The 24,501-nt window shown below is 54.9% G+C and overlaps 1 protein-coding gene across 2 annotated transcripts in view; it reads right to left on the bottom strand.

The window, feature by feature from the left end:
* GFRA2 (GDNF family receptor alpha 2) overlaps nt 1–24,501 on the bottom strand; it is a 75,457-nt gene that overhangs the window by 38,812 nt on the left and 12,144 nt on the right. Inside the window, exons 1-2 of one of the 2 annotated variants that reach the window (XM_069485182.1) lie at nt 7,225–7,247; nt 4,393–4,764 (exon numbers count right to left, since the gene is read on the bottom strand). In XM_069485182.1, the coding sequence (XP_069341283.1) occupies nt 4,393–4,764; nt 7,225–7,247 (395 nt within the window). Of the gene's footprint in view, nt 1–4,392; nt 4,765–7,224; nt 7,248–24,501 lie in introns of those variants that run through there. The other variant, XM_069485181.1, reaches the window with a different exon arrangement.

Below are 24,501 nucleotides of genomic sequence, written 5' to 3'. Positions count from 1 at the left end.
CATGAGGCCCCATCAAGGCCAGCTTTGTTCATTAAAGTACCCAGGAAAGGGAGGTGGCTTGCAGGTCTTCAGTCCCTGCTCCAAACACCATGCCATTGGGGTCTCCCATTTTCACAGTAAAGATTTACACCTGGGGCGCCACTCTGGCGGGCAGGAGCCTGGAGGAAGCCCAACCCAGCAAAGACAGGAAGAGCACCCCTGCCCGTGCACAGTGGAGAACCAAGCCCAGGCTTCCTGCCCTCCAGACGCCCCCTTCAAACCACTGGTTACCTCCTGGTGCTGAGATTGAGCACCCACAGGGCAGTCTGGGCACGTGCATGGACGCTGGGGAAAGCAACACGTGGGTCTCCTTCCAGGCAAGCCCCTGGGAAGAGCTGGGGAGAAGCACCCTTCAAATCCACCCTCCCACACCACCTACCCTGGTGAAGCTTCTCTAGTCATTTCCTCCTACAGCAAGAGCTCAGCTCTCCAGGAATATAACCTCAAGTGGGGAGGGCAGGAGCAGAGGGAGAAGGCAGACTGGAAAACTGCTTTGAGAGAATCAGAGTCGTAGACCTGGTAGGACTGGGGGGTCCCTGCAGATGACTTGCGGCACTAGGAGTGAAATGTCCTTGCAGGACCACTCAGGAGACCCCGGGCAGAATGAGGAGACAAGGCAGGTCTGCTGATGCTGGGACACCTTGGCAATCGCCTCCATCCACCACCTGTCATCTCTGCACATGGCAACCTCTGTTGCTCCCCGGTGCATGTGTCAACACCCCACCGCAAGTCTCAGCTCTGAGTCCTGAGCAAAGTTCCCTAAAGGACACCTTGCCATGCTGTAATATCCCCCCAGGCTCCTGCCAGACTTGGCCTAAACGCAGGTTTCGTCCTCATCCCTTCCCTCCCCCTTGGGACCATATTTAAATTTGCATGTGGATGGGTATGTTTTGGGGGGTGGGAACTGGAGAGAGATGGGATGGACGAACACCCTGGTTCAAGGTCAGGAACCCATCTAGCCACATTCTGGAGCAAACAGAACTTCCTCCTCATGGCCCCAGGCCTCCTGAAGTCAGCCGGGTACCAAGGTCAATAATCCAGACACTGCACCATCCGTGGGCCCCGGGGCTGCCACCGTTTAAATCTCTCTCCCAGGGCACGGAGCTGATCTGCCAGGCTCAGCCCCTCTTGGCTGCTGGGACTCCTCAGTCTTGACCTTCTCGGTCTTGTTTAAACACCCTTTCTGTTCCACAAGGTGAAGTTTATCACCCAATTCCTCTGTTCCTGGCTTCTCCCACTTCCAGAAAAACAAACAACAAGCAAAAAAAGAAAAACAAATAAAACACTTCTGGCTCTTTAAATAGGCACAGATGTTCTCCAAGCCACCAAATTCCCCCTGCTCCAAACTTTCCCATCTCACACAGGGCCACAGACCCCTTAGGAGCCATGCACTACCTTATCTCTCCTTCCTTAAAACAACACTAATAAAACAAGTGCTGGTATCCCTGTCTGCTCTGCACAAGATGCCTTGCTCAGACATCCGAGCGGCTTGACTCTCAGGGCCTGCCTCCAGCCCCTGTAGCCATCCAGCTTTCTGGGTGCTGTGCCCACCCTCGTGCTTGGGGACCTGAGCTTGGACTCACGCTGGTCCTTTCCAATCCCTTTGAGGCCCAGTTCCTCATCTGCGCTCTACTCTGTCACTCCATGCAGCCGAGTGTGATGCAGGAGGCCCCCCCACCCCCGCCCGCCCAAGGTTGTTGTAGCACTCAGGACAAGCAGAGACTGTGCCTCGGCCTAAGAACTAGCGTGTTCCGTGCTCCTTCTACCACATGCGAGTCCCCGTGTTTGCTCCCAACATCTTCCTAGGGCTCTTCTTTCTCCTGCTGAGTTTCGTGCTCGTGTGGTTGTGTGCTGAGTTTTAAGGCGATAAGGTGTATTTTTTTAAGTAAGCAGAGGAAAAAAGCCCACCTTCTTCACAGAGCTTTCCCTGAGCCCCGCAGCTAGCTCTGGGATCAGTCCCTTCTCTGAACTGCAGCAGAGCTTATTTTCCAAACCAAAGCAGCACTTCCCCTTCAGTGCACACGCGGCCTGGCTCTCCCACATTAAAAAGAAGCCCTCTCACCCCAGGTCCCTCTGCAGGCCCAGGCCCTGGCTTCATCCCTTCTGAAGAAGGTGGTTTATACCCAATGTCTTGACTGCCGCAAAGTGGCCGGACCCACTGCAATCCGGCTCCCACCATCCGCACATGCACACACATGCATTTGCACACGCACTCAGTGAGGCACCACGGCTCGTTCCCCCTCCCCCTGGGCCCACTCCCCCCACCTGTGCTCCACCCTCCCTGACCTCCCCGCCTCACACTCCACTTCCTTTGTCCCTCCCATAAGCACTGGCATTTGCAGGAGAGTTCTGCCCTTCCTGTCCCTCCAGGGGCTTCACTCATCACCCACATGCTGAGGATGCCCAACTCTGCAGGTGTCTCCACCCTAGCATCCCTCGTGGGCTCCACCAGACCTTCCTACACCACCTCATGCACTGCTGTGGCTTTAATCACCAACAAGGTGCCCCATAACTCCCAAGCCCATCCCTCCTCTCCAGCCTCAGTACTCACCTCCACTCCCACAAGTCCAAGCGCCTCCCTGATGTTGCCATGGGGGTGGCAATGGTCCCCCAGGCACCTCAGTTGCTGCATGTCCAACACCACCCCCACTGAATGTCTCCATCGTCCCAGAGTCACTCAGCTAGGATACATGGCGGTCACCATCCATTTACCCAACCAGGTGATGTTCACCACGTGCCTGGCTCTGTGTACAGGACAGAGTGTGCAGTAAACAAACAGAAAGGGTTCTCGCCTCCAGGAGACATTCAGCCAGTCACCCACTCCTGTGCTGTCTACTTCCCAATCTTCTCTGAAACTACCCACTTTTCTCCATCCCCACAGCCAGTATCTTAGTCCAGGGCAGTAAGCCACACTGGAAGGAAAGCCGTATAGCCCGAATCCCAGCTCTGAAACGTATGGCTGTGCAACCTTCAGCAGTTCCTTCCTCTGTACCTTGCCAGATGTTTCCTCATTGGCAGATAAAGATAATAGTACCCCCTCATAGCATTGTTACAAGGATTAAATGAAGCCTCTAGAACAGTGTCCAGAACAGAGTAGGCAACCTATACACACCTGAACCTGTTGCAATCCCCATCTCCCAGCAGCCTTCCCTCTGGCTCCCCCTGCCCAGTTGTAGCCCCCCCCCCCACCTGCAGTTCCCATCACCCCGGCTCTCTGCCCCCTCCAGCCTGTGCCATGCTTTTCCATCTGACTCATTCCCTGGCTTTCTCTTTCTGGTTTCCCAAGGCTCAGCTTAAGCCCCTTCCCCTGAACCCCAGTCTGCAGGAGATACCCTCCCCTGTACTCCCTCCTGCAAGAGCCCACAGCCTCGTCCCACTGAGCCGGGTCACTCTCCCCTGGTCTGTGTCCCTGATGGCCTGGGGGCTCCTTGGAGAGCACTGTGCTCATCTCTGAGCCCAGACCTCAGGACCAAGCGCTGCACACAAAAAGAGCTCAACAAATACTTAACAAACAAACAAAAACATTACAATTACTAAGAGCCAAATTTCAACTCACTATAACCCAAAAATATAAAAACCTCCTTCCTAATAATGAGGCTACACTTATTAAGCATTCACTATATTCCGGGCTCTGTGCTAAACTTCAGACATGCGTCATGTAATCTAACACAATAACCTTGTGCCGTGGGTACTTTTATTCCTGTTTTACAGGTGAAGGGAGAGAGGCTTGGGAAATTTTTTAAAACCTGCTCGAGGTTACACAGCTAGTAAGCAAAGTCAGGATTCAAACCCAGGACCGTCAGACTCCAGAGCCCAGTCCTCACTCAACACCGCACCAGTTCAGATCTCGGTTCAGAATGCGCTGGCTCTGTGATTGACAAGAGCACCTTCCCTGATGGCCACATGGCCTCTGCTAGGATCCCAAGGCTCTAGGAGTCCATGACTTTAAAGTATAAGCTCCTCTGGGTGTTCATTTTGGTTTCCCTACAGCAGGAGGCTGGGCACAGAGTCAGCAAATGATAAACCTGTGCTGAATGAATGAATGAATGAATGAGCAAATGAATGAATGAATAGGTGGATGGATGGATGGATGAATGGATGGATGGATGAATGGATGGATGGATGGATGCATGAATGGATGGATGAATCGATGAAATGAATGGATGAAATGAATGGGTGACGATTCATTTTGCACATGTCCAAGTCAGTTTCAACCTTTTTGACACCCTTTCTGCTGGGTTCGGGGTCCTAAGCCAATGGACCCCAGGGAAAGCAGTGAAGGGGGACACCAGCCTGGCCGTGCGAGCTCCCTCTTGCCAACAGCCCCCAGGGCTGCAGCAGCAGCACTCTTACCGGCACAGGTGGTCAGTCCGGCACACACTGCGGAGGTCCAGGCAGTTGGGCTTCTCCTTGTCCTCGTAGGAGCATCTGGGCAGGATGGTTTGCCGGCGGCGCTCGGCGCACGCCTGGTCTTGGCAGGAGCAGAAGAGCATGCGGTAGGTGTACTCGCTGGGCACCCGGTCGAAGAACTGGCGCAGGGCCTTGTGGCACTTGCGGCGGTTGCAGCGCTCGGTGGGTGAGATCTCGCGGTTGCAGATGGAGATGTAGGAGGAGCGCAGCTTCTTGCAGTTGTCGTTCAGGTTGCAGGCCTTGGCGGCGTCCAGGCAGTGGTTGCTCCTGGTGCTGACGACCGGGTCTGCCCCTGTCCCTGCAGGAGGAAGGAGAGATCAGGTCAGAGGCCACTGCCTCCCTGTGGGAGGACACAAAAGCCCACTTGCTGGGTGACATCTCCCAGCACTCAATATGCTTTTTTGTGCCTGCTCTTTGCCTCAGTTTCCCCACCTGTGAAATGGGATCACTTAAGAGGACCTACCTCCTAAATTAGGTTGTGGTGAGGATTGAATGAGTTAATACACAGGTTCATAAAGCACTTAGGACAGTGCCTAGTATGGGGTGAGCCACACATACAGTGAGCTATTACCATGACGATTGTTAATCCAAGGTCTTAATAAAATTTGTCACAGTCTGGGCACAGCCTGAAATCCCAGCACTTTGGGAAGCTGAAGTGGGAGGATCACTTGAGACCAGGAGTTCGAGACCAGCCTGGGCCCCACTCTAGAAGAGCTTGCAGCTCCGGCTAGGAAACCAAGGGGCAGAACAGCACAGTGGCTCAGGCTGGGCATTCTGGAATTGAGCCATCAACATTCACCTCCTGGTCTTGCTACTTATTAGCCTTGTGACCTTGGGCAAGTGACTGAACTGTTCTTTTCCTCAGTTTCCTTATCTGTAAAGTAATACCTACCGCATAGGGTCATTGTGGGCATGACTGAGACAGTTCATTTTTTCCGCCTCCCCTACATCATGACTGTGCCCTGTCTTCTAGATCATTACCATTAGCTACCGCATCACCCATCATTAATTTACAAAAAGCCCTTCTGGGGACCATGCACACCCCTTAAATTTCCAACCCACCTCTCTGCTCCCTTTGAAAGCAAAACCCCTCAAATGAGCTATCTCTACCAGCTGTATCCTCTTCTCCTGCCCTTCCCTCTTGGACCCACTTCAGCCTGGGGTCCACCCTCACCTCTCCCACCAGGGCTCAGAATCCTCGGGCCTCATCTTCTCAGCCCATCAGCAGCTCCGGGCACAGCCAATCCCTTCCTCCCGCCCGAACCCCCTTCCACTCTCCAAGGGGCTCCCTGAGGCCTCCCCACACTCTCCCACTCAGCCCACTTTGCTGGTTCCGTCTTCGCTACTCAGGGCTCAGCCTCCTCTTCCCCATGTGCACCTGCTCACTGGGGCCCTCAGCTCACCTCGTGGCCTGAAACACTTATCAGATTTATAACCCCCAGCCACACCTCCCCCATCAGGCCAGCTGCCTGCTCAACAACGCCAGCTACAAGCCCAAAGCCTGCATCTCACACATAACACGTCCAAAACGTAACCCCAGATTTTCCCCCAAAGGCTTCCTTCCACCCGTAACAGTCACCCTCATCCTGTGGAAAACAGGCACACCCTTCCAGAAGCTCAAGCCCAGACTGTTTGAGCTCCCTTGACTCCTCTCTCATTCACACACCACACCAGGAAAACCTGGCAGTTCTACCTTCAGAATATATCCAGAATCCAGCCACTCCTCACCACCTCCATGTGGCCACCATAGGCCAAGCTGCCAACACTGTGTGCCTGGAAGAGCCTCCTTCAGGGTCCGCCTGTTCTGCCTGTGCCCCCACGCCTCTCCCAGGACAATCTTCTCTCAACACAGCAGCCACAGAGAACCTCCTAGAACCTAAGGCAGCAGCTCTCGCTCTCAGGCCCCGGAGCACCCATTGGCTTCCTCGTCTCATTCAGGCTCCATGCTTGTGCCATCCAATATGGCGGCCGCCAGCCACACTTGACCACTGAGCCTGAAATGTGGCTCATACATTTCAAATGTACACACAAGATTTTAAAATACATACCATATTTTGACAACTACATAAGAAAAAAATAATGTAAAGTATCTCATTAATAATTTTTTACATTGATTACATGTTGCAGGGATAATATTTTGGATATATGGTATTTAAAAAATGTAGTATTAAAATTAATTTCACCTGTTTCTTTTTACTTTTTTCAATGTGACTGCTAGAAAATTTAGAATTACATATTTCAGAAATGTGTATTATAATTCTAGGAGCCTGTGCTGCTCTATACGACCTCATCTCCGACCCCTTTTCCCAAGCTCACTACTCCATTCCAGCCACACCTGCCTCTTGATCTTCCTGGAACATGCCAATCGTGGCCTGGCCTCAGGGCCTTTGCACTTACTGTTCCCGTGGCCTCTCCCCCATCCCTATGACCATATTGCAACTTTCCTCATTCTGTTCGGGTCCCTGCTCCAATGTTACCTTACACGTGAGTCCTACCTGACCACCCTGCAAACAATAACAACCTCACACACACTCCATTTGCCCCTGCTCTGATCTGTTTTTCCCACAGCACTCAGAACTATCTCCCATAGTATGTGCTTATTTACTCGTATGTTTGTTTGGATCAAATACAAACTCCAGGAAGGCAGGGCTGTGTCGGCTGTGCTCACTGCTGGGCCTGTGATCCCCAGTGTTTGATACTCGGGTGCTGAGTAGGCCTTTGATGAGGGGGAGAATGAAATGTACTTGGACCAGTGTCTACTTTATAATAAATGCTCAAAAAATGTTGGCTAATATCATTAAGGAGGCGCAACTGGCACAGAGCAGGCGACAGTGGCCGACACAAGCACACGTGGAGCCCAGCCCAGAGGGGCTCAGAGCTTAAAGTTGAGGGGTGATGGATAAAGGCTAAGCTGCTCACCCCAACACCTTGTCTGGCCACCGACAGCAGAAACAGAAAAGTACCCCTCTTCTTGTCATAAAAGCAGGGTGTGGGCGCATCCAGAGAATCAAATACTATTTGGCGATGAACGGAATGGAGCGATCAAGCTACGAAAAGACACGGAGGGGCCTGGCAGGAGAGAAGCCACACGTCATCCCGCGTGATCCAACTACGCCATCTGGGCGAGGGAGAACCACGGAGACGGAAAGATCAGTGGTTGTCGGGAGCTGGCGGGGAGGGAGGGATGCGCAGGCAGAGCGCAGAGGATTTTGAGGGCAGTGGAACTGCGCTGTGTGACACTGTAGTGGAGGATACATGTCACCACGCATTTGTCCAAACCCCACGAACCTGCACCACCAAGGGTGAACCCTCACGGAAACTACGGACTTTGGGGTGACAACTATGTGTCGAGGCGGGTTCATCCCTTGTACCAAATGCGCCGCTCTGGGGGTGGGGGGGGAGGTTTGATAGTGGGGAAGGCTGTGCCTGTGCGGGCAGGGGCAGGGGGGAGACGGGAACTTTCTATACCTTCCTCTCAATTTTGCTGTGAACCTAAAACTGCTCTAAAAAAAAATAAGCCTTTTTTAAAAAAAGAGTTGGGGGAAATTAGGCAGAAAGAGAATCCAGGTTTGTTTTCCTTGTCAATCAATGAACGTATTTTTACTGAGGGCCTACTATGTGCCAGGCACTTGCCCAGACACTGAGGCTGCAGCCCGAGCCAATGTGAGTTCTGGGTCAGGAAGTCGGGGGGCAGAGAGGAAAGCACGCTGCCCAGACCTGGGGGTCTCGGAAGCAGCGACGTCTCTGCTGAAACCTACGGGATAAGTCAGAGGAGGCGAAGAGAGCAGAAAGCGAGTGGCAGGCAGAGGGGAGCAGGGACCAGGCTGGGAGGAACTGCAAGCTATTCAGTTGCCTGGAGGCAGAAACCAAGAAAGCGGCCCCCTGGAGAGGACACCGGAGCACTAAGCAAGGGCCTGCAGCCACGCTGGGGCTTTTGGCCTTCCAAGCAATTCCCTGAGCTGCTATCAGACCATTCTGCCTGGGCCAGAAGGCCCCCAGGATGCCTGTGGGACCAGGGTGGGATGCACCTGTCAGAGGCTGGCTGGCTGCTGGCCTCGGGAGGAGCAGAGAGGCCTGGGGGCAAGGTGGAGGAGAGAGGACAAGGAGGGACCCCAGAGAGGAGCGGGGCGGTGACTGCAAGCACAACAGCAGCTAATTTAGGCCTGTGGCTGCTTCCAGGATCCCCAGGTGCCCTGTACCCGCTCCTCTCAGCATGTTCCTGGGCTAATGCCGGTGCAATTATAGCCTCGGCGCCTTCCATTTGGAGCTTGAATAGTGAAAGCTTTGCTAGGGGGTGGGACATGTAAACCTCTGGGCCAAAACTTGGTAAATTTCCTAGAAAAAAAAAAATCAAGAAAAGCAGCTACTGCCTGGTTACCAGGAAGAGGTCCCCTCTGATCCTCCCACCGTGGGAAGAGGGGACAAGTGGGCTGGATGCTGGGGGCCCACTCTGCCATGGAGAAAGGCCCCCAGGCAGGCCCAGGCTCTGACCCTCTGCCAGCCGCCTCTCCAAGCAGGCCGCCCGCTCTGGTTTCTGTCACCAGTGAGACAGTCGGGTCAGGGTTCGGCACAGGGCCAGCACCTCCCCAAGCAGCCACTGCCTTTCCATTCACCCTCAGCCTCCCGTCCCTCCCATTGGGAAGGCGAGTCCCCACGCAGGAGGAACGAGGTGGGGGACTCCAAACACAATCCTCCCGCTGCGCTGGGGCCATAGCCCCCGAACTAAAATGTGCAAAGGACAGGGACGTGGGTTCAGCAAGCCCACCCCTCTGCCTCCCTCTCCACCCCACACAGAGAGCTGAGGCCACACAAGACCTGAGAGGGACTCAGGAGCTAGGCTGGCACTGGAGAGCCTGTCCTCCACGCATGTTCTGGCTCCAACCCCACCTGTGTCTCCCAGGAGTAAATGGTGATCAGTTGCCCAAGGGAGAGGGTGGCGGGATTTACCAACACTTGCCAGTCTCCAAACCCTCAGCAAATTCATCCTCCCAGCCCTGGGGGCACTCTTCGGCTTAGTTAGCCCCCCCACCTCCCTCAGCAAGGGCACAGGGGCAGCTAGCTGCAGACAGGCCACAGAGCCTCACGCAGGACCAGAGGCTGCGGCTCAGCCCACCCCATGTCACACACCCCAGTCCTACCCCAGCCCAGCCAGCCTCTCCCTTCTCTCCTGGGGCACTGCCCTGAGCCAAAGACCCAACCGCACCACCGGGCTGTCCCCAGAGAGTGGGGGCACTCTTCAAACTCATATTCTTTAAATATTTATTTGACATGTATACTGAGCGGAGTTTACCAAAGTTCAGCTGCCCGAGTACCACCTCTATCACTTTGGCCATGTTAACAGTACCACCTATGCTAATGTTTAATTTATTTTTTTCTTTAAATCCCTTAAATCTTAAATAATGAATTTGTTTAATGCCTTTAAACTTTTCAATACCTACCTAGATTTATCCTAAATGATAACATCTACGTTCGTTCTGAATTTCTCTAGCACATATTAAAATGCACTGCTATTAAGATAAAAATACGCATTCCTCTGTCCCCTCTCCCATTCCAGCAGTGGCGCGCAGCGCTCTCAGAGGGAAGCAACTGATCTGGAGCCGCCATGCGTAACCTCTGCTGCACCTGCACAGGCCCCACACCCGGCCCACGGAGTCTGGGCACTGTGGCCGGCGCCCAGGCATCTGGGTTTCACAAGCTCCCCGGGATTCCGAGGCCACCTTCCAATGTTGCAGAACCAACAGTAAGAGGACAGGCCGAGCTGCCCTTGGCCCACTTCCCAAACACACACACACACACCTCATGCAGCGCAGAAGGTACACTGTGGCCCTGCTGTCACCAAAGCATTCCCCCTGGATATTTCGTCAGTCGCAAACAGGCCTCTTCCTGTGGCAGCCGAAATAAGACACTCACCATCCTGCAATCCCTGCAAGCCAATGAGGACCTAGCTAGGTGTCTGAACATCCCCTCTTACCTTCCAGGAAACTGCCCCTAATCCCATTTGCAGCTGCAGGGTCTGCCCCTGAGCCCACCCTGGGCCCCTGGGCCAAGCGGTGCAGCTCTGCCACTTCGGTGGGGGCCAGAGAACCTGGGTCCTAATTCTGTCTCTGCCTCTCTCAGCTGTGTAAGATCCCACGTAAATCTCTGTCCCTCTCTGGGTCCCATCTCTTCACCTGAAAAATGCTGGGGTTTGAACTCTGCGGTCTCCTACATTGTGCACCTCTCCTGCCCACCCACCTGACCCATCAATGCAAGAGTCTGGGGGCTGGAAGGCCTGGGAAAACTCCCCGCCCTCACCGGGTTCCTATGAGCCAGAACCACACATCAACCACGACAGGCTAGAAGGAGTTTACTCTGGTCCCGTGCAAACACAACAGCAGCGCACACATACACAAGGACGTCCAACCACGCCCGCCTCTCCGCAATCAGCACCTGGGGCCCTGCAGTTAGCGCCAGTCAACAGCTATTTTCACACTGACTACATTCCAGGCCTGGAAGTCGAGCTGTGAACAGGAAGGAAACAGTCCTTGCTCTCCGGGGGCTTTCACTCCAGCGAGAGCAAGACTGGTAATGAACACATAAACAAATAAGGTCATTTGAAGAACCGATAAGTGCTATGAAGAAAATAAGGGAATTCAGAAGAGAATGACAGGGGATGAGAGAGGCCTCTCCTAGGAGGTGACGTCCAGTTGAGACAGGATGACGGGCAAGAGTGAAACATACAAAATCCAAGGTAAAAGGATTCCAAGCACAAGGAAGAGCAAGTACAAAGGTCCTGAGACAGGCATGAGCTTGGCATGCTCCTAGTCAAAAGGAGGCGTAAGGTGGCCAGAGCTTCCAGAATGGGACATGGGGAAAAGGAAGTTGGAGGCACAGTCAGGGAAGATCTTGCAGGGCAGGTAAGAACTTCAGATTTTATTCTGATATGCAAAGTGCCTGGAGAGCATTAAGGAGGGGAGCCCATGACCCCGCTAGCTGACATACAGAAGAGTCTGGGTTGGGGTGGGGGGAGGGGAGGAAACCAGTTACAGGCTATCGCAGTAGCAGGAAGATGCTGGAGGCTTGGGTGGGGTGGTGACAGCAGAGACGGCAAAAAATGAGGCCATTCGGTGTACAATTTAGAGATAAAGCCAACAGGACTTAGATTTTGAGTGGGAGGAGAGAGAGAAACCAAGGAAAACTCCTGGGTTTTGGGCCTAAGGACCAGGCAGATGGTGATATTGTTTTATGAAACAGTAAAGATCTGGAAGGAAGGAAGAGAGGCAGAATGAAATGGACCGTTCGTTTTGGACTTGTTAAGTTTGAGATGCTGCAAAGGCAGGAGGGACCAGGAGCCTGGAGTCCGGGAGAGCAGTCCAGGCTGGAGACGTAAAACTGGAGTAGTTGGAGCCAGAGGCTGCGGAGAGCCACATCGCCACGTGAGGCTGCTGGGTTGAGGGGAAAACAAGGCAGAGAAAAAGGGCCAGGACAGAGCTTTGGGGCGCAATGTTACTGGAGAGGGGGAAGGAGTGGACCTTGAGTTGGCGGAAAACCAAGAGATGATGGTTTTGGGGAAGCCAAGACAAGGGGGAACAGAGAAGAAATTCCCAATGAGATGTAGAATGAACAAACTCGCAGGAGGGCTGGATGAAGACAGGAACTGCAGGTCGGCAAAGGGAGGGGCCCAGAGGAGAGACTGGGCGCCGCCCGTGTTGGGGCCTGGACTCTGGGGGGGTGGTTTGTAGCCACCTGGACCATCACCTCCATACCCCGTGTCCCCATGGGGCATCCAAGCCCAGCCCTCCCTCAAACCCACTGACTTCCACAGCAAACACTGCCAACCCAGTGTGCGTCAAGCACCGTGGAGAGAGGAACAAAACCAGCAAGGCCCCTGCCCTCCTGGGGCTTCCATTCTAGGGCAGGTGCGAGATTATAACCAAGTGAACAAATGAAAACTTTCCCCTTTGCGTGGGGCTCACTCTCTCTGGTCTAGCAGTGGCTGGGGAGGGGGAGGACCCGGCTGGGCCACTGAGCCGCAGCGCGAGTGTGCATAGGCCATGCAACCTCTTTGAGCCTCGTTTTCCTCACCTGCAAAATGGGGATACAATACCCACCCTGCCAAGACACAGGACTATGCTGCGATAAAACGGGACACTGTAGATGAAAATGCCTCTCACGGTTTCCAGCCCATAGTGCACAGGCAATAAATGCTTATTTAAAATGTGTTACCCGGCTGGTGGGGTCTTCTCTCCCATCTCTCTCTCCCCTTCACTCTGTGCCACCTGCTAGAAGAGGCAGGTCCCACGTGCTCTGGCCTCTACACACTATGCTGCAAAAGATAAAAGGGTCCCCTGTGTCCCCCTGGTGAGCAAGAGGAGGTCTTCAGAGCTCCCTCTGCTCCATCCAGGCAGGACCTCACCTCTGCCCCCGTCACCTCCAGGAGTGGTGGCCAGGAGCCCCCACCACCTAGCTGGAAGTGACACCTCAGCTGCCCCATCCCCAGGAGATGACAGGACCAATCCCCACCCCCTCAGTTGTCACTCAAAGCCCAGGGATCCGGCGGGGACCAAACCCTTGGCCCCCACTGCTCTGTTTGTCCAAGACGCCCACCCTCCTCAAACCTGCCCTGGGAGTCGCAGTCCAAGCTCCCCTATAATCTCAACATTCTCTCCAAATTCCCCCTGGCCTCCCAGCCCCGCCGCAACACCAGGGGAAGCCGCAGCTCTGGAAGCAGGCCAACCCCGCCAGAAATCAATTTGACAAATGGCAAATTCACTGAAAATCAATTCGAAAGAAAATCACTTTGGATGATTTCGAATCTCATTTTATATTTTGTCAAATTTTAACCACATTTAAAATTCTTTCTCCAAGTCCTCAAATGGCAGGTTAGTCTTAATGTCTCGGCGCTAGTCATTAAAAATGCAAGTTTCATTCTTTCACATTTGAAGGGACTTTTTCAGCCACCTTTGAGTGCCTTATTCCTTTTAAATATAGTTTTGGAGTTTTGGGGGGGTTGTTATATTTAGGGTTTTTACCATTCTCACACCAATGACATGTCAGCTTTAATTTTTTATTTGTAACAATTAAAGACCAAAATTGAGGCATTTCATATTGATGAGAAACCTATCAGCTTTAGCTTTGTATTTGTAACAATTAAAACCAAAATCGAGACATTTTATATTGATAGGATTGACCTAATCTTTCCTCAGCATTTTTGATTTGATGACGCAGTGAACGGACATAGGATCTGAGGCACCAACCATAAGCTAGAACTTTGTTTACTGATTATTATCAAATATACTTTTCTCACGGTAAGAAATCTTCATCAACTCATTTTTTATTCTACAAAATAGAGTATCTCTTAAAATATGGCTATGAAGACTATTTGCAAAAGTCTTCAGAAGCCATGAAAACCATTCAATGTAAATTTCTAAAAGCTTTAAAAATAATTCAAAGAACTGGGTTTGGGTAAATCAATGCATTTGGTAAAATCAGTGACTTCATCACTGAGCATCCTAATTCACCCTAATTTCCACACGAGTAGCCACAGTGTGGCTCATGCACGCCAGACCTCCGGGTCTGGAGGGGGTGGGGTCCTTCTGCCTCCTCTCCACCATTTCCACACCCCCATCCTCCCGTGAAAGTCACACCATCGGTCTCCACCCTGCCCCTCCTTGGGGCTGTCACCCACCCACTCGCCAGTCCCCTCTCAGGAAGGATCTCACATCTGCTCACCATCTCCTGCCCACCACTCCCGTACCCTTTCCAGGGGCTCCCACCCACAGGCACAGTCTGTCTGTGTACAGACAAGAGAGGCCTCCAGCCTCCAGGGATCTCTTCCTACCCTTAGCTGCCACTGCCATGGTCACACCCAAGGCCGTGGCCTTCACCAACATCCACATCGCCCCCGAAATGCTGACGCCAAATATCCCAACCTCGGGCCACCATCTCCTCCCCTTCCAGGTCCCTCTCTGATCCCTCCTCCAGCAATCTCTCAGCCTCCCAGGCCCTGACCCCTGACCCAGCTACTTGCTCTCCTTCCACCACCCCCCACCCTGTCCTGACTGCCTCCCTGCCCAGCCTAGACTTCCTGACCCTATGCAAACACCCTGAGCTCCTCAGCCCCCTCTTCCTCTGCCATACTCACAAACCAACGACCCCATGAAACCCAACCACCCCTGGGCATGCTGGCTCCTGAGCCACTGAAGTCACTGGAAAGACACAGACACACACATACACACATCTACATGCACACGTACACACATACACACACGCACAACCAGGCTGACTGGTCTCACTTTCAATTCCTGACCTCAAGGCTCAAATGTCCTAAAATAGACCTTTCACACCTTCTCCTGCCTCAGTCTCCCTGCACTGCGTCCTCCCACCTTGTTCTAAGCCGATTGCCTTGTGTCTTGGTGTGTTAGGGCTGCTATCCCAAAATGCCATGGTCCGGGTGGCTTATAAGTAACGGAAATTTGTTTCTCACACTTCTGGAGGCTGCAAAGTCCAACATCAAGGTGGCAGCAGGTTTGGTGTCTGCTGAGGGCTCACTTGCTGGTTCATGGACAGCCGTTTTCGCGCTGTGTCCTCGCTTGTCTGAAGGGGCAAGTGAGCTCTCTGGGGTCTCTTGTACAAAAGCACCAATTCTATTCATGAGGGCTCCACTCTCACGCCCCAATCACCTCCCTAAGGTCTCACTTCCTAATATCACCATCTTGGGGGTTACGATTTCAACCTATGAATTTAGGGGGGACACAAACATTCAGACCATAGCACCTTGCCTCATACTTTATGAGAAACTAAGATTTGGACAGAAATGCCCTCACTTTCGTACCCAGTAGTGACCACCCTATCTCACCTGCACACCCAGCTCCGCCTCCTCTCTGTTATTAGGAGGAAGGGCCCCTGCCCAGTAGCGTGTGCTCGTGCATGCCGCGTGGATCCCACCCTTCCTCCCTTCTCAGGGATGTCACTCCTGGAGTCACCCCTTCTCACTTATGTCCTTCCATTCCTCCCTCTCTGGAGGGTCAGTCCCAAGACCTCCAAACGTGTGGCCATTCTGCCTGCCTATCTCAAGACAGGACAAAACCAAAGGCAAAACCTTCCCATCACCCCCCAGCACCCTATCCTGCCATTCCCCTTCCCAGCAAAGCTTGAAAGAGCTCTCTGGTTGCTGTTTTTAGCTTTTCTCCCCATGTTGTCTCCTTCCCAAATCAACCATCAAACCGCACCCTCCACTACGGGTCCCTTGGCAAGGTCGCCCGCGACCTCCATGGGCCGGATCCAGCGGTCACTTCTCTAAACTTCTCTGACTTGACCTCTCAGCTGCATGTGGCCTGGCTGACCACTTCCTGTTCCTTGAAACCCGTGCGTGTCTCAGCTCCCCTGACACAGCTGGCTGCTTCCCCCTCGCTGTCTGGCCCGGTCTCAGCCGCCTGCGCGAGCTCTCCCCAGCCCCCGCCGCTGTGGTTCCGTGGCTTTAAATATCATCTATATGCTAATGACTCTCAATCTATGCATCAACCCTGACCTCTCCCCACAACTCCGGGTCTGCATGGAACCTCGCGCTTGGCACTTCCAGGAGGAGGTCTCATTGGCATGTCCTCCCTAACGTGGCCAAAAGAGAACTACTGATTTCTGCCCTCCCCAAGGCCCAACCCGTTCCTTCCCTCATCTCCTCCAGCCTCACCATTGTTCAAGCCCAAAATATCAGGAGTTATCCACAATTCCAGCTCCACGTCCTCTCAACTCCACCTCCAAGATATATCCCAAACCCACGCATTCCTCTCTCCTGTGACTGTCCCTCCCCTGAGCCACTGCAACAGCCTCTGAACTGGCCACTGCGGTGGCCTCTCCACTGCATCAGTCGCACCAAGCCGCTCCACTGTCTAAAACCCTCTGATGGCTTCTCATCACTCTTAAAATAAAATCCAAACTCTGTCCCTTGGGCAGCAGCACCTCAGTCACCTGGCCCCCACCCACCTCCGTGCCCACCTCCCCTGCCACCTCCTCCACCTCATTCTTGGGTCCCCACCACGTGGCCTTCCCCAGGCCCCACCATCCACACGCGGGTTCCCCCCGGGGGACCTTCCCTGGCTGTTCCCTCTGCCATTCCCCTGATCTTCCCTCGGCTGGATCCTTCCTGTGAGGCGGATTTTGGCATTTCCTGTCACCTCTGTCCCTTCGACCTATTGTAACTCTGCTTGGTGTCCATCACTCTCGTCCATGTTTCTTGTTAATATGTTTGTTGGCTTGTTTTCCATCTTCCTCTGTCTCCGGCTACTAGAACACAAGCTCCCTAAGAGCAACAGACTCCTCCGCTCTGCTCACGGTGTGTCCTCCGCACCTGGCGTAGCACACGGAGGGTGCCCCGTGACTGTCCGGGGATGAGTGCACACACGTGTTCCTGCAAAGAGGGCACCTCAGCGTCCGGAGTTCAGTGAAATGGCCTCCAGGCTTCAGGAGACCCCAAAATACGCGCACACAGCTGAGCCCACTCCTTACTCTCGCTGATCGGGCAGAGATGGACTTCCTGTCCTCTCGCATCCACCCCGGTCACCTGAGCTCTCCCTGGAGCTCTCCTGGGGATAAGGAGAGGGGTTGCAGGAGTGGCTGTGCCCAGGGTGGGAGGTGAGACCGCTGAGGCCATCCCCTCCTGTTCACTCCCGACAGAGGCCACTCCCAAAAACCTGTACTCACTCCCACCCACACACTGATACGACACACACACCACCCCACACACAGACACCCCCACACACTCTGCACACTGACACACACACCACCCCACACACAGACACACACCCCCACACACTCTGCACACTGACACACACACCACCCCACACACAGACACACACCCCCACACACTCTGCACACTGACACACACACCACCCCACACACAGACACACACCCCCACACACTCTGCACACTGACACACACATCACCCCACACACAGACACACACCCCCACACACTCTGCACACTGACACACACACCACCCCACACACAGACACACACCCCCACACACTCTGCACACTGACACACACACCACCCCACACACAGACACACACCCCCACACACTCTGCACACTGACACACACACCACCCCACACACAGACACACACCCCCACACACTCTGCACACTGACACACACACCACCCCACACACAGACACACACCCCCACACACTCTGCACACTGACACACACACCACCCCACACACAGACACACACCCCCACACACTCTGCACACTGACAACACACCCGTACACACAATGACACACACACGCCACCATGCACACATGTCCACCGCCTCACGCACACACCTATGCACACACCACTCCCGCATGTGCCCCACGTACTTACGCTCTCCACCTCCACACTGTGCTCACACACACGTTCACTTCACACAGCCACCCCTCTCCCTACTGTGCCCCCGTCTCTGCACGCCACGGGGTCGCAGGACACGCCACAGCCCCGGCTGGGAGGGAACGCCCAGTGCCGGCGCTCAAACCCGCTCCCCATCGGGATCAACTAGAGTAGGGCCAGTTGGTGGCTATGCCAGAGGCACGCTCAGGGAGAAAAGACCCCCGAGAGGGCCACCCCAGGAGTCAGCCAAGAGCCACCCTCACCCCAGCTGCCGGTGGATCCCATCTCACAGAAGGAGGGCCAAGCAGGTGGCTCCGTAGAGGATGTCATTTGAAGGGTACCCGAAAATACCCTCACCCAAAAAACTCACCCCAACCACAGCACCTGAAATTCCATCATTAAAAAGCCTTTTGGGGGGTTCAATTTGGTTCTCTCTTCACCCTTTTTTCATAGCAATTTGGACACAAAGGCAACCAAAGATGAAGTCACCAACACCCTGCCCACACCTTAGTGAGAGCAAATCCTTCTACCCACTGACAGCAGCCTGAGGTCGCTGGCGCTGGCGCTGACAGGGAGAGAGAGAAAATAGAAAGGGAAGGGGGGAATGTAGATTTCCAGCTGTGGCACCCCCCTGGGGAAGCCAACTTCCTCCCAGTCCTAAGAGCCACTAGGCCACCTGGCCCCACCCCCGGCCCACCTCTCCTGTCCCCACAGGCCCCCTCCCCCACCCCACACCCTCTCCTCGGCCATGAGATGAATCCCCGGAAAGGGGAGGTGTAAGAGGTGACAGAGCTGCAGCTAAAGCCCAATTTTCGTTGACACTCAGAGTCTCTGACAGCTGTTAGAAGAAGAATGTGATTTTGAAATTTAAATAACACGCTTCTGCATTCGGCTCAGGGAGACAATCTGAGGATAAGCAGTTTATCGCCTAAGCCACCGTGAAGGGGGCAGGGAGAGAGGCTGCTGTTCCCCCGGGCCTCCCCCGCCCGCCGTCCCCAGCGCCCCCCACCTCATGGCAGGGCTGGAACGTCACCACCTCACTCTCCTTTCTTCTGCCAGGCAGCCCAAGGGAAGGGGGCGGAATGCAGGTACAAAGGCTGGGACATCGGCCTACGTGGGGCCGGGGCACTAGGGGGCAGGTCCAGGGAAGGCAAAGGACCCAGCAGCAAAGCCAGACCCAGTCCTCCCCAGCCCCCACCAGGGCCATGGAGCCCAGGGAGAAGTCTGTCCCCAACCAAAGGCAGCCCAGGCTCTCCCTAGGGACCCAGCCCCCTAACCAGGCAGTCACCCCAAGTTCTGTCATGAAGCAGTCCTGGGCAGGAGCCTTAAGGGAGGAGAGGCCATTGTCCTGTCTGCCACAAAGGTCCCTGTTTACTGTGCCCTGAGCCCACCAGGCTCAGAAGACTTGGGGCTCCTTCATGACCCAAGCTGGGCCAGGCCTCCTAGCCATGATGCTGCCAGACATGTCATTCCCAGAGCCCTTTCTCCTCTTCCAAGACTTCCCTGATTTCCCCAGGCATTGCGGGTCGCTGCCTCCCCCAAACTCTCGGGGCAGCACTCAGTCTATACCACCACTGACAATAAGCCGCCTACTGGGTCTCTAAGCGGGTGTCTGCCTGCCCCACTAGACAGCAAGGACATGGGTCCGATGTATCTCACAGCAGAGGCTGGCACCGTCTCTGGAACACACAGACCGCTCCGTGTTTACCGAACAAAACATTCCTTTGAGTCCAGCCCCTGCCCCGCTGTTGCCATGAGCACTTCCTGTTCACCCCAGCCAGGAGCGACCTCTCCTCCGTAACAGGCAGCATGCACACAGCACCTCACAATTGCTTAGCACATCCACCAAACCACGAGCTGCCTCTAGTCCCTGGGCAGTGACACCAACCACCACCCGCTGGGGAGCTGCCGTGCACCCGGCGCCCCCGGAGGAGCTGCCTGTGCGCCACCACCGGTGCTTGCAGGGCAGTTGAACTGCTCCATTTTACAGATGAGAAGGAAGAGGCTCGGGGGCCAAGCGGCCCTGCGGTCACACAGCTGGGAAGGCAAGGCCAGAATTCAAACCTAGGACTAGTAGCCTCAGAGTCCACATTCCGACCACTACTCCAGGATGCTCTGTGGCTACGCGTTAGGTACAAAGCCAGGCGCTAAGTAGGCACCCCGAGGATGTGGAGGGGAACAGACACGCTGGACACAGACAGACAAACACCCACAATCACACACGTGATCCCAGCACGTGGTGTGAGCACCACGATAAAGGACAAAGTGCCCTGGCACCAGGGGAACGTGATGGCCACCCCCCAGGCACACGCAAGCCTCCGTGGCAAGGGGCAGGTGTGAGCGCTAGTTCCCTCCCCTCCTGGGCTCCCAAGAAGGAGACCACTGGAGCAACCAGCAAGAATGTCCCTGGCCCACCCCAGGGGCTGGCAAGCCAAGGTCCCATCCACCTCCAACCTACAAAAGGCCACTGAGCCCAGGCCTCTCACCAGCCCTCTCTGTCCCTGTCCAGTCACAGCCTAGCACATGACAGCCAGTACCACCCAAGACTCCCGCTGAGCCCCAGGGTCCCACTGCCCTCTGAAAATCCTCCAGTCACCTCTACCCTAGCCCCCACCAAGCAGGGTCCCAATGTGGGTGTCAGCCTTATGTCACCAAAGGCAACACAACATTTCCACTTCCGGAATGCCAGGTTCTAGGCAGGCCCTGCCACCATCCGCCACCTGCCCTTGGAGAAATCACTCCACGATCATTGTCAAGTAGCTAACGTAGCTCAGGGCGGCACGCCAGGCACCAGGCCAAGCACCTACCTGCACTCTCTCATTTCGTCCTTACAAACCAGAGCAGGTGGGGGTTTCTGTCGGCCCCACGCTGGGCAAGAGGAGATGGGCAGAGAGGGGGGTGGCCTTACGGGGCAGCGTTTGCCTAAGGTGCACGCCAGGCAGGGCTGGAATCAGATTTGAGTCCCATCTACGTCTGGCCCATCTCTATGGGCCTCAGTTTCCTTTTCTGTCAGGCACAGGGGTGGACCTGCATGATCCCTAAGTTTCTTCCCAGCTACCGAAAATCAAAAAGACATTTCTATAAACACGCTCCACGCCTGTGCCTCTGGCCACACTCGCGTGGCACACCCCGGACCTGCAGACGCGATGCCGCGCCACACACCCAGAATGCAGAGGCAGCGCCTGATGGCAGCCAAGACCACGTGCCCCGCCCCCTTCTCCCTGTCCCTCGGGCATGGCCCCAGGGGCAGTGAGGGGCGCTGCTACCCGGCCCACCCAGTCCTTTGCATCCCCGCTATGATGTCCACACACTTCCCTCTCACTCCACGCAGGGCCACACCCCTGCAACTCCACATCACCTTCTAGGACCTCCTTCCTGGGCAACCTCTCTCTGCCTGAACCATCTCTCCCTTCTTCTCTGCCCTGTCCACTCTCTCCTGCCTCCCCATGTGGGTCGAGCCGGGAGGCAGCGTTCTCAGGGTCATGGAGCCTGGGGACTGGAACTTGAGCTCCTCAATCCCTGCACCCGCCAGACAACCACCCACCTCCACCGGACACGCTCAGCAGACAGAAGATGAGTGATCGTGCCAAGCCTAGCTCAGGCCCGACACGCAGTGGGCGCTTTGCCTACATCCATTCGCACTGATCCTCCTAATGGCATCACACACCCGTCTTACAAACACAGGCACCGCAGCTCAGAAAGGCCACAGTGAGGCCCAAGATCACACTGCACTGAGTGGACGAGCCAGGATTCGAACCCAGGACTGTGTGGCTCAAGGCCAGCGCTCTTCCCATGCACCAGGCGCCTCCCTAAACACTGTTTCATGTTCAAGGGCGGTTTGAATTGCTAGAGACAGGAAAAATTTCACTTCTTCTCCATGAAATCCCTCTCCCCATGCATAAGAGGAGGGTGGGTCATCTGGGTGCGGCCGTGGCTCAGGGCACAGCCAGACTGCTCCCCGCCTGGCCCGGGACTCGGGACTAGCTGACCCATCACTGGACCCAGGGCTGTGGGGTGTGACTGGGCAGAGAGGAGGGGACAAGCCGCCCTGCCCCGGGGCTCCTGGCCATTTGCTTCACCAATAGAGTCCCAGTAGGGCTTTCCAAGAATCCCAGCAGGGAGAGAGGCAAGGGACAAAGAACACACATTCGGCCGGGCGCGGTGGCTCACGCCTGTAATCCTAGCACTCTGGGAGGCCGAGGCGGGTGGATCGCTCAAGGTCAGGAGTTCGAGACCAGCCTGAGCAAGAGTGAGACCCCGTCTCTACTAAAAATAGAAAGAAATTATCTGGCCAACTAAAATATATATAGAAAAAATTAGCTGGGCATGGTGGCGCATGCCTGTAGTCCCAACTACTCGGGAGGCTGAGACAGGAGGATCGCTTAAGCCCAGGAGTTTGAGGTTGCTGTGAGCTAGGCTGACGCCACGGCACTCACTCTAGCCCGGGCAACAAAGCGAGACTCTGTCTCAAAAAAAAAAAAAAAACGAACACACATTCCAGGGGGCCCTGCTAACAGGACCCCAAATTCACAGACAGAGATTGGCAAAGAGGTAGCGGCAACTGAGTCCCAAAGATACAGCCCAGAGGGGGCCACCAAGACTCTATGTGCACCCCCCAGCAGCGTTTCCATGCAGAGATGGTGGAGGGGGCAGCTCGCAGCCCAATTTGGCATGTGGGAGTGGGGAGGGGCTCCCCAGCAATTTCACAGACTCGTACAGGGCGGTGGCCTTGCAATCCCAGATCACTAGAGCAGGACCTTGGGTCACCCAGGCCAAGACTCCCCCTCCGGCCACCCAGCGTGCCACACACAGGTGGGTGATGTGTGTGCCCAGGGACTGACCCCTCACCCACAGGGCAGCCAGGTGGGGGCCCACGATGGCCTGAGCGCCAAGCTGGCCCACTCACCTGCCACAGCCCATGTTCCTTGTGCCTTGGTGGGACACAGGGAGGGAAACACAGCTCCAAGCTCATGGTGTCACTCTTCAGATATGAAACATAAGGTCTAGAGCATGGAAGTGACCCGCCCGAGGCCCCACAGCTGGTCCCTGGCAAAGACTGCACTTGAATTGGCCATGGGGCTCCCACTCCCGCTGGCTTCTTCTACACTCCCCACCACGGCCCACTTGATTTCTTGGTGGCATGGCCACCAAGGCCCCCCCACCCAGCTATGTGCCCAAGTCTCCCCAGACAGAGCCAGACACCACCCAACTCCAGGGTGCTACTGCTCTGGGTGGCAAGGAGTCAACAGGGGCAATGAGGAGGGACCGTCACAGTCCCCAAAGCCCTGCCCCCGTGGTGGGAACACTCCCAGAACACAAAAGCCCAGAGTCTCGGGGGGCTCCATTATCTCTGGGCAGCAGGTAAGATGGAGCTGACTCAGTGAGCTGCAGACCTAGTAATTTCCTCATTTGTCTTGTCAACATCCTGTCCCACAGAGTGTCAAGTCCATTACATAAAGATTTTCTGCTAGGAAGATACTTAAGTGTGAGCCCAGGAAGCAGCAGGGGCCGGGACTGAGGGGAGAACCTCTGAGCTTCGGCATCCAGGGGCAAGCACAAGTCATTTATTACTGGACAGAAACCCCACGGCACCTGTCCACGCAGCTCAGCTGGTCCAAAAGCTACAGGCCGGGTGGGACACGGGTACCCTGGGGGCTGCCAGGGCATCCTCTCCACAGCAACCATAGGCCAACGACGTCCTCAGCCTGCTTCTGGGCCCCAGAGCACCGTGGCTGCAAAAGGAACAGTCCCAGGTGGATTTTCTATTTATCAGTAAAACCCATCAGGAAATGTGAGGATCAGAATGTCTGTGCTACCAGCCCCGCCAGGAGGGCCACACTCACCGTAGAGCTAGCACAGTTCCCACAGGCAGGGCCAGGAGGGAACCTGCTGTGACCCCAGTGCCTCTGCCATGACTCACTGGGGGTTACGATGGTGAGAGCACAGGGCAGGGTGCCCAACACAACTGACCACCTTTGACATCTCCACTCGCCACCACCCACCACTGCCAGCGCCCAAGGCCATGCCAGACAGCCACCCTCTGGCCAGTGCCTCCCTCCTCACGGGCATCCAGGCTTTCTCCAGCCAGTGACACTCATATCACCCCCGTTTCAACCTCCTAGAGCAGGGGTCCCCACCCTATGGTTAGTGGTATAATTTTTTTCATTATATATTAAAATGTAATAATAATAGAAATAGAGTGCACAATAAATGAATGTGCTTCAATCATTCTGAAACCATCCCCCACTTCCCCAGTCCGTGGAAAAATTGTCTTCTGTGAAAATGGTCCCTGGTACCAAAAAGGTTGGGGACCGCTGTCCTAGAGCACGCGTTTTCAGTGGGAGGGGAGGGTGTCCCCTCAAGGGAGCAAAAGTTGGTTCTTGGGTAAGCAAAAAAAAAATAGATATTACAATGGCTTGTGGCCCTCCAAAACTCGGCCCTTAGTGACAAAATTATATTCCTTGGCATTTAATTTCTCTAATTAGGGAGAATTAACTTTTCTCCTTGGCGGAACAAAAATGAAAAAAAAGTCATTGAGAGACACTGCCCTGGAGAATTCTTCATTTGAAAGAGCTGGGGGTCTCACTGGAAACTCTTTCCCACGGTTCACAGTTGAGAGCAGCAGTTCTCAGCGGGCAGTGATGTGCTCCCAGGGGATACTGGGGACAGTTCTGGCTGTCACAACTTCCGAGAGTGCTCCAGGCATCCAGTGG

The sequence above is a fragment of the Eulemur rufifrons genome, chromosome 12, assembly GCF_041146395.1.
Source record: "Eulemur rufifrons isolate Redbay chromosome 12, OSU_ERuf_1, whole genome shotgun sequence".
In the NCBI taxonomy this organism is placed as follows: Eukaryota; Metazoa; Chordata; class Mammalia; order Primates; family Lemuridae; genus Eulemur; species Eulemur rufifrons.
Note: the sequence above shows the minus strand (reverse complement) of the source record. Positions and strands in the feature narration are given on the sequence as shown.